The sequence below is a fragment of the Opisthorchis viverrini genome (assembly GCF_000715545.1).
Source record: "Opisthorchis viverrini unplaced genomic scaffold opera_v5_111, whole genome shotgun sequence".
In the NCBI taxonomy this organism is placed as follows: Eukaryota; Metazoa; Platyhelminthes; class Trematoda; order Opisthorchiida; family Opisthorchiidae; genus Opisthorchis; species Opisthorchis viverrini.
The window spans coordinates 752,229-763,166 of record NW_008751765.1 but is presented as its reverse complement, the minus strand read 5'-3'; the positions used below and the strand labels follow the sequence as shown (position 1 = coordinate 763,166).

The following is a 10,938-nucleotide window of genomic DNA, read 5'->3' as shown; positions in this document are numbered from 1 at the left end:
GATGACGATGGTGATGATGATGATGATGACGATGGTGATGATGATGATGATGGTGATGATGATGAGGAAGAGGAGGAGGAGGAGGATTATGATGATGATGATGAAATATATAGTGAGAATTCATGAACGACTCACCTGTTCGTCAAACGGGAACCACAGAATATCAATGTTACAGGTGGACTTAAACAGTCCAGGAGGCATCCACTGCACATTGCCCGTGTGTTGCATGATGGTATTGGTGGGAAAGGTGCGGTCGAATTTTTCGTCAGCACTAAAGTTTGCAAAAAAACAGAGCGTAAATCTTTGGTACTAGAAAGGGATGTCAAGATTCTCAACAACTTTCCCCCAGATTTAAAGGGCAATAGTTGGAAAAGCGCTCTCATACCCCCTCAACTTAACTGGGGAGATTTGGGCTAATCGGATGAGTTTTCAAACAATTCTATTTTGTACTTTGGGCGGACTGAATGCTCCAACCTTTCTAGGCGAGCTAAACTTGGGAGGGGAATCCGTGCAACAGCACCCTTATCGATTTTCTCCAGTAATCACGTGAGACAAGTTGAGCTACACGCAAAACCTTAAAAGTCAAATCGTTCAGACGAAATTTTATCAAAAATACCATAATCAAATGATGTAATTGGACAAACCTCAAATCATGGGACTACGCCGGTTTAGGAACTGCCAATTCAAAATGGCATCCTGTACAAACAGGTAGGGGTAAGAAATATTGCGCCCACGTCCGCAATGACTCAGGACGAGGTGTCAGAAGATGGCAGAACCCATTTCGTTGGTGTAAACTAGGCATGCGCTGACAAGGTCAAAGAGCTGTTTACCTTCAAGTCAAAACACTAAAGGGGGTGTAGACGGTTAACGGAAACAACACACCGAGGAGCCACCCCACCATATTCAAGTCATTGACAGGGAAGGTTAAACTAATTTACTAATTTAATAGATGAGGTATTTAATGACGCGCGCAATGACCTTTATTTGTCCGGTCACTGAGACGTGGTTTACTCAAGCTTTCTCATTTCTTGCAGTTCCTCTGAGGTCTCATGAGAGTTATCGAAAAACGTTGCAATTTAATCAAATAAAATGTGCAAGGCGCTGAATTCCGACTCCTGTTTGTTATTTAACGGGAGGGCTAGGTTTTATCCTCAAACGTCTTAGAAGATCCTTTATGACTGACCAAGCGGGTGGGTGTCGGCGTATCCGAAACGACGCAATTAGAAGGTGAGTTTTCGTTTGTGCAAAGGGTGCTTCCTTTGAAAAATGTGTCCAGCTCTAACATCTGCGTTGGTTTCGACATGTGTTGCATATGCCGAACCATCGTTTGCCGAAGAGAGTGCTGTTTTCCATGCTCAACGCTGAGTGGCGGAAGCAGAGAGGTGGCCAACCCTTGACTTGTCAGAGGAGTATGAGGGAGATCACGAAAGGTTTGTGTGCTCTCCTTGCTAATCACCTTCCAGGATGGGGACCGCGTAATCCTCACTGTGTCTGATTGGAGACACTGCAAGATAAACTTGCCAACCGACGTCAGTGGCATTCGTGTTGTCAGTTTCTATCCAGATTGCCTGGAAAAGTGTCTGGAGGTGTAGGCACCTTAAAATGCTTGTAGTAAGCTGGTATCAAGTCCCTTCACCTTCCAAATTTATTCATTTCTTCACAATAAGGCTTTCAAATAAATTATGGTTCTACGGCAGTGAAGATAAATTATGGCTCTACGGCAGTGAAGCATCGGTGTTGAACACTGATGTCATGCTGATGATGATGATGATGATGATGATGATGATGATGATGTAACGATAATGAAGCGGAAAGGAACATGACCCTACCTAATTTACCAGGAATATAAGAGACTTCTGCATTAAGGCCCGGGAATTAAGCTACTATGTAAAGATAGAAAAGCGCAATCATTCGGTCCTCTGAATATTCCTTCTCGTTCAGTCGATCTGTTCTACTAACCAATAACTCTTATTCGACCTTGAGCACACTGTTCTGTCCACCTGTCACTAAGAAGTGATCGGCGACACTTTTTCCCACATGAGATTAACAAGCTTTCATGTTGATGAGAATTCGGATGTAAATTTTCGTTAGACGATCGATATTTCATTTCACGCAAAGGAGACTTCAAGCTAGTGAAAACCAGGAGGAAGCATAATGCAGTTCCACAGCATATCACCCACATCACCTTTTCAACAATAGTGAGAAAAATTGTCTCGCCCCAAGAAACTTTGCGCATCAGCCGAGTATTTTGTTCATGTCATATCTGACTGCTGTTCCCGCTCCAGCGCCCAGCACCGGAAAAAGGCTCACAACAGGCTTATTCCGAACATGCGAGTGCAACCCTTACAAGAGACCTCACGCCATTTGATTTTTACTTTCATCGATCCCGGGCTTTTGCTGAATTGACTGAAAACTCGATTGGCCTGGATGTTTGCTGGCTTTCCTATTGAAATTTCGGTAGAGTTTTAGGGTCTCACTTGGTTCCGAGCGTTCTGAGTTGCTTTCAGGAATCTGACCTTCCTGAAAGTTCACCTTTCACAGGGTACCAGCCCTTTAAACTCTGCCTGCCTACCACGTACTGTTGGCATATTTCATTTTAGGTTTAACTTCCTAGTTATTGTATCCAATAGAGTGTCAACCTCGACTGTGTTCAATGCCACCAGGGTATAGACAATAGACAAGGTTGACAAATGACGTATGGTGCTTCAGCAAGAGCTTATTCCACCTGCATCTCAGCGGAGGTTTGAAAACTTTTGACTACTGACAAACTATAAGTAGCAAATTATAAGCGAGAAGAACCCTCTCGTAATTGGAGGAATCACTCAGAGCCGGACCCACTGATGCGAAAATCGTGATTAGATATAAAAGGCTGCTTTGCGATATTTTTATCTGAGCAGGTGAATATTATAGCGTTTATCTTCTAACCGGAAGAATGCTGACTCAATCTTCTCTTGTGATTCGTGGGTTTCGCAGTTCCAGTGATTAGAAGGCCTTAAAGTGCTTGCCAGCTTTTCAGCATTGGCGGACCTTATCTGTAGGACGAAGTGTCCACTGGAACTTCAAAACCAACTCAGCCGTCATTATAAGCACTCTCTTCCATCCAAGCAAGTGTGGTATTAGGAGGACCAGCTCCGGAAATAACGGGACTACATACCAGCCAATGGAATAACCGTTTTCGTTGAGACAGATTTGATTGGCTGTTCTTCACTCGCCCTTGACAGATGAGTTGTACTCTCATTATCACATTTTTAACCCGATTGTGCGCGACAGTGATCAACAGATCAGCCGGTTCGCACGTCCACTGACTTTTTCTGGTTTGGCCAAACGCTATCCAGACCAGGGTTCACGATAATAAAAAGGCATTAAGGAAACTGTGGTTCACAACGTGTGGGGTCATCTGTTCCAACGCCACCCATCGCCGGTTTATTTTTGGGTAAATCAGAAGACTAGAGATCTACCAACCCCATCAGTTTGAACCCGCCGTCACGTGATCAATCGATTCAACTGCTCGGTTGAAAGAAATCCCAGAAAATTTGGGATTCGTGCTGACTTGATCCGAACCAGCAGAATACCAGTTAGCTCGGTATACTTCCTGTTACGCCAATAGCTTTCGCCGAATGTATTATGCTCGGCATTACGGAATTCCACACTTTCTTGGTCCACTTTCACTCCTTACCTTTAACCTCAGTCCTACTAAGCCGGCACAATCGCGTCAGATCTTCTGTCCTCCAGAGGCAGAGTACTTTAGGTTGTCGTTCTACTAATATATAGTTCAGTAGTGTGGCGTTTTCCAAAAAAGCCTTTCGGAAGAGGAAGGCTCCTTTTAGGTGTCCTACCATCAGGAGATAACTGGAGTTCACCCGTTAATTGCGACAAAATACAGGCGCGGGTTCAATTCAGAGGTCTGTCTACAGAAAGCCCACGTGGACGGGACAGTACACAAACTTCCTGAGCTTTGTGCCACTGATTCAAACTTTAATGAACCGATCAAAACGTATTTGCTTTGCGGATACACTGGAATCCGAGCTGTAGCACATTGATAACGTGCTACGTGTTATAAACCCGGAGAGGTTTATAACCAAGAATATGTCCGACCACCCTATCCAACCGCCTATCACGACCGTTGGAAAGAAGCCAATATACTCGAGTCTGCCGTATAGAGGCGATCTGTTGACGGACATAGTCAATCGCCGCTTGTTTCAATCCCCACAACGCACGTTTCTCGCTGAAACCCTGTGGTCTTGGTTTACAACAAACCCTTTGCTCAACTTCAACGACCTCAAAGACAAGATGCCAGTCCTCATTCAGGATATGGTTGTGTATTCTTTCTCCTGCTGTTGTCCAGTGGAGTATGTTGGGCGCACGACACAGCAACTTTCTAAGAGAATACGTGAGCACCACTCTTACCGGAATAACACTAGCTTCAACAGTACAGCCAGGAGCTTAATTGCATCCCACCTAATCATGCCAGATGAGTCATCTCAAATCATTTACCGTGTGCCAAATAGACAGCCAGTATCTATTCAACGGCGTTGCTTGACTACAGCCGAGGCAGTCGCTATACGCCCGTGAAACCCGGTACTGTGCTGCCAAAAGCGTTTCGTACGAACGCTGAGTCTGCCTTGGTCGTGTGACACGAATCAATCGGCCAAGTCACTCAACAGCCTTCTTGACTGTCTCACAGCATCCAACTAGATGCGACATGGCGGTGGGGGGGGGGCAGACAACCAATCCACGTTTTGCATTTCACTAACCAATCTTCGTAGAGTATTTCGTTTTTCGCTCCTATTCTAACCAGTAGATACGTACTGACCTGATGACGAGATCCCGAAAACATTAATGTTCGTCGCTCTGTTCTTTTTTCAAGCCATGGGGATATTTAGGCAAAATACAGGCAGTTGTCTTCGACCCACATGCTTCAAGATAAAAGAGAACTCCCAAATTCTGCAAAACATCGAACCAAGCAAGTTATCACATTTGAAAATCACACTATCACAGTTGTTCGTTTGCCGAATTATTTGGCAACATTCTGCCATCTGGAGACATATTTTGTCTCTCTGTGAACCGCAATAATTGTTCTTTGTCTGGGAATGGTCCTTTTAAGAAAAGAAAAAAATATCACGAGAACTAAAGATTCGTCTTGTTTTGTTCTACGCGCGGTCAAGATGATCCAGTCACTTACTTGGCAAACGCTGAAAAAAGCGTTACCCTTCCAAGGCGCTTATTACCTAAATATTTGTTTCCCTTTCGACGAGGTAAAAAAACGGACGTACCTCCGTACAATGATCATGTGTTCCAAAGAACTGCATTCTGTCATCAGAATGGAAAACTGAAAGGAAACGCTAATGGCTTCAAAGACTCGAAAATCCTGATACGTCGGTCAATCGGTCGTCACAACCCGTCGTTCATGAAATCTGTCTTATCGATTACATCGCTCAGGCCTGTTCAGACGTGAAAATTCAGATGCGTCTGGCATGCGCTGGTGGAGTAGTGGTAACATGCTCGCCTCGCATGTCAGATGTCCGGAGTTCAAATCCCGGGTACGGCCATTGGATATGCACTGCTGGTGGGCTCTAATGAAAGCGAAACTCGAGTCCAGTGCTTCCCTTTGGTGTGGACTAACCAAAGTGAGCTCTAATGAGAGCCCTTTGGTGGAACCTCATTAGAAAGATAGGATGGATGTTCAAACGACAGTGATGTGAACGTGAATCCTGCAAACACCGACAACAAAAATTCAACTAAAGTTGGTGAAGAACGGTCGAAAAACAGTCGCCGCCCACAAACTGACATTCCTAAGGACTGCTTACACCGTCGTTTATCTGGGATCCATGAAGGTTGTTCATACTGGTGATGTTTCGGTTAAACTGACGTTCATCGATTTACATAGCCTCAAAGAAGTGATCTCCACATCCATCTGGTTCACGTTGCAGCAGACTTATGCACCCAGACGGGTTTGATTAACAAACATGAAAGCTTGAAATACGCGCAAAAATGTTTCCGTGAGGCTAAACGTGCTCACAAGCCAGAAGAATCCTCCTTAATGGAGAAATAACCGTCTGTTTTTCCAATGAACTCAATCGTTTCAGGGGTGCTACAAGCTGGCATCATTACCACCCCAACGCGGACCATGGATGTTCTTGAAGTAAGTGAACTTGATAAATACGATTACCAGGTGTAGAAAAATGACCACTGGGTAGGACCGACCATCGGACAGACCATCGGTTGTTGATCAGGTGGCTGTTAGTCTGTTCGCCGAGCTTGGCTATTGGCTGGCAAGCATTTCGCCACCGTACGAGGAGACAGTGCGCAGTTGATTCGGTACTTCTTTCTTGCCTGCATGCGTCTATATAGCATTCGAAGGCTATCTGTTATATTCTGACGTGATTGGTTAATTGAAGCGTAACAAATTTAGTGAATCTATTGGTCCATTAGTGATCTTTGTTGCGTTGTGGTCTGCGTTCCCTTGTGATGATTGGTCATCTCAACGACTTCTATTTTTAATAGCTTGTCACATGTTACTGACCTGTTTGTTCTCTTTTCTGTCACGACTAACCTCACGGTCGAATGGTGCCAGTATGGAGGTGTACCACCTGTTTCCATCAAAATCATGCCGAGGAATGAAAACTTGTCATCGTTATATGTGAAATCTTCGCGAACAGTAATCATACTATACTCACCAATTGTACAACAGAATGTCCGGTCTCCATACAGCTGTGTAAGGCAAGTTGATCACGGTGATGTTCCCGTACTCCTGGGGGTTCCATTTGAAATGATAATCGTCCCAACTCTTTGTTGACGGGGAAAAAAGGGAAACGGATCAATACGTTTTTCGTGACAATCTGTTTCAATTTTTGACCCACATACGAAATCTCATCTGGAAGGTAGACAACTGACGTTTTTTAGTTTTCCTACCACCAGCTAATGAGGACATTGGAAGTGCAGACTAACTTCGCTCCAGACAGTAACACTCCGCTGGGGAGAAAACGTTGTAAACTGACAACGGATTTGAACCAAAAAGCGCGTAGAACAAACGATCCGGACATTTAGGGCGTTCAGTATTCACACAATGGAAATGAATTTTCGGAAGTTATGATATGTCCCTGATGGAATAAAGCGGTCAGAGTATCAGTCGAAACTTTTGAGCCCCATTTAGGCATCTCGGGGTCTCAGCATGATGGGAAATTGGAATAAAGCGGTCAGAGTATCAGTCGAAACTTTTGAGCCCCATTTAGGCATCTCGGGGTCTCAGCAGTGCTGGGAAATTATTCCACCAAACTTTTCCGCCAGAGTTATGATTGCTTCAGTGGACAATAATAAATTTGGTGAGCTGCAAAAATATGAATTTAGATTAAGATGGTTTTTGGTTTGAGCACATACACAACAAAACGCAACATTTTGGCGGGAAAAGTTTCACTCCACTCGTAAAGGTTTTGCAGTTGAGAGCATTGTGCGACTAACGCCCCCTCCCAACTTCAATATACCTGTAAGCGAGGTTGTAGCCACCCAGTCACCCACAATCTCAACTGCTCAGCTCACAGTCGCTCACTGGATCACGAGGCTTGTCTTTTTTATACTCACAAATCACGTCACATTATGGTGACTCATCGGATATCGATTGTCTACACCGTCTAGTGAGCGTAGCAACAACTCATGTGCTGACGCGCCCACGTACACGCAAACGGACTTACACGTAGGGAAACCGAACACGATCAGCACACACAGGCTCACCCGTGCGCAGGGAGCAGGACGTCAACCTCTCCACAAGTCCACGGACAATTATGGAACACGGGTAACAGTCGCACCGCGGAGCAATACACGTTCCCGCCGTCCGGACTTTCACCAAGGAACTCTTTTGACTTGTTCCCATTTCGCAGTGTATTTATTTTTATACGTGTTGCAACCCACCACTGTCAACCACGCTAAAAACTTTCATTAGTGCGCACACCTGATTTATGTTATGGCCATCCTCAACAGTGCACTAATAAAGTCAATTTTCGGTAAACATTTGAGAAGCACTGTGCAGTTGTTTCATTCCTATCGAGACACATCATCAGTGTGCCTCTCTCAAAACTTTAGGGAGTCACGAATCCGTGACCCCACGGCTAGAAGTTGGAGCACTTAACGTTCGGTTATGAATGCCTGATCAGTAGTGTGATTAGTCCTCACATAGACCGCCTTCCCCCTCTAGTGTATAAGTGTCGCCAACGCGTAACACAACATATTTATTACAAACAAACGAGTACAAAAGTCATAAGGGGTCTAGCGGTATCTGAAGTGCACTTTCGAAATGATCCAGGCTTTTGATTGGCGTTTTGTGAACACCCATCACCATCGATCGTGCTTCTCGGAAATGTCTGAACACTGGTCATCGTAGGCTGTGCTTCTGTGGCGTTCTAGAACACGCACCTCCCGGTCATCGAGTTCGCCAGCTTATTTACTTTCCTCCTGGTTTTCTGTAGATAACTTACAAGCCCTACAGCGCACGGCGGTTACAGGCGTCCATGGACAAAGGAAATGCACCTTTGACACTACGATCTTGCTTCCGTATCGACTGAAGCATAGGACAGATGGTTACAAGTTGGTTGCGATTTCAACTTCTGTGGAAGCACGACAGCTGCTGGACTGAGAAAACATAGCGGGTGTTGATGATTACATCATTCTCACCGCTACGATCATTCGGAAGGTGCTGGGGGTAGTGTTCCAGAAAGAAGAAGAAACGCTGTGTTTACTAGTGATGCGATTGAACGATTTCTCCCGCGTGAAAAGACGAAGGTTTGTGTGTATGAAATTGTATTAAAACTAAACAAATATGAATTAATTGCATAATGTTTTCAAGCAAATGAATATGCTGCTTAAAAACATCATGAAAGAGTGATTCAGGTGAGTTTCAGGTGAGTCTCCCATCAAAACTAAATTCACATGCAAGTAAGTATACCTCGCTAGTTCTCTGCAACTTGAGTTCAAGTAGAACATACGGTGTACGTAAACTTGAGGAGTGCGTCCACCGGATGAGCTTTAATTAGGGAGGAACTGGTCGTGGGCCGTCGAAGAGTTTTCAGCAACCTTATGAGTAGTGCATCACGTCTATACATGTATCGCGACATATCGAACATCGTGTCAGCTGGAACATGAGGCGGTCTGGTGCAGCGCATTCAGTTGCTTAAAAAGATCTTATACGAGAGGATTGGCTACGCTCCAGGTGAGTCTCCCATCAAAACCAAAATGATATGCAAATGAGTGAGACTGTGAAGTGGGACTCACAGTGAACCCATCATAATCTTTCGTTTATGATGTACTTCTTCAACTGAATATGCTGCACCGGGTCACTTCATGTTTCCGTGGATACGATATTCGAGATGTCGCGATGCATTGTAAGGACGTAACATACTACTGATGCAGTTGCTGAAAACTTTTCGATGGCTCACGATTGGCTTCCCCCTTCTTGAGACATTCTTGGTGATCCCCGGGAAGGACGAAAGCGGTAGTAAGATGTCGAGAAGTTTTCAGCAACGTTATCAGTAGTGTATGACGTCTATCCAATCTTTAAAGTACTTGTTTTGAACTAGAGGAGCTCAATCTCCGAACCGGTCCCAAATCCCTGGAAGCCATTTCCTTCAATCTAATCCTTCAGTCTAATCCTTACTTACCTACGCTTACAAAGAACCAAGAAGCTCTCAGCCAACACCTAACACTAATTAAGCCTACTATCAATTGAATATGTTGCTTATTATCGAGAAATACACTCATTTGCAAATCAATTTGGTTTTCACGAGAGACTCAACTGAATCTCTCGTTTATGATATTCTACAACTGAATGTGCTGTACACAAGCCGCCTCATGTTTCAGTTGGCACGATGTTCGAGATATCGCAGGATGGCTCCGTAAAGGAAACTACTCAATAAGCTGCCCGATACTGTTTGCGAGGAGACCGTCGTTGAATTTTCATTCTAGAATCACTTGATCCCCGAGTCCCAGTTTACTTCATTTGAGTAGATGGCCAAGTTGGGTTGACGGGAACTCGTGGACTGCGCCTACCTGATGAGCCCAAAGCAGAAGGGCGAAACCGGTCGTGGGCTGTCGAAGAGTTTTCAGCAACCTTGTGAGTAGTTTCCTTTCATGTGAACCTACACCCACCTTGTGAATAAGTCACTCAACATGACGAATTTCGTGTGTCAGAAGCACAGCAATTAATCTATCGATTATCTTTCGAACTTTTCTGGAAACCATGTTTGGTTCTGATCAACTTCATGTTGTGACCCAGCGGGCAGGAATGTTAGGTGTGCCCATATCTGTCATTTTTGATTGATGGAGTTATTTGCTTGTTCTCCCTGACATGTGTAAACTTTACGTTTTTCAGTGAACATTTGCTGATGATTGATGATGGACAATGGATTTCCGTGTCAAACAGAAAGCTGTCTTAATGGACTTTTCACGGGAAGTTCTCGCCTGAATTCACCACATCCAGTGGTGTCCGACAGGGCTGTCCTCTTTCACCTTCCTCTTCAACTTCGTCATTGATGTGATTATGGAAGACTCACCAGCAGCCCCTAATGCCTGTGGGGTCGAAGTGCTCCCGGGGCTTCCGCTCACAGATATCGAGTACGCAGAAGACATAGCTCTTCTCGGATCTGACCCCGTCGCCATGCGAACAATATTACATAATCTAAATAACTCGGCTTCACAGTTTGGCATGTGCTTCACACCTGCAAGATGTAAACTGCTACTGCAAGACTGGGTGGGCTCGAACCCTAACCTCATACTTGCGGATGAACCGGTTGAGGTAGCAGACAAATCTGTTTACCTGGGCAGCTGTATCGGTCCCGGTGATCTCTCGCGAAAAATGATATTTTCATCCGGATTAGGAAGGCCAGAGCAGCATTCTTGAACCTGCGTTACCTGTGACGTCGGCGTGACACCAGCGTATCCGTCAGGAGTGGA

The 10,938-nt window shown here is 44.8% G+C and overlaps 1 protein-coding gene across 1 annotated transcript in view; it reads right to left on the bottom strand.

Annotated features, from left to right (window-relative positions):
* Positions 1 to 10,938, bottom strand: part of T265_05667 (hypothetical protein) — a gene marked incomplete at both ends in the record, with an annotated part of 70,532 nt that overhangs the window by 33,802 nt on the left and 25,792 nt on the right. Inside the window, 2 exons of the mRNA XM_009170732.1 lie at positions 136 to 271; positions 6,678 to 6,787. Of these exons, the coding sequence (XP_009168996.1) occupies positions 136 to 271; positions 6,678 to 6,787 (246 nt within the window). The remainder of the gene's footprint in view (positions 1 to 135; positions 272 to 6,677; positions 6,788 to 10,938) is intronic.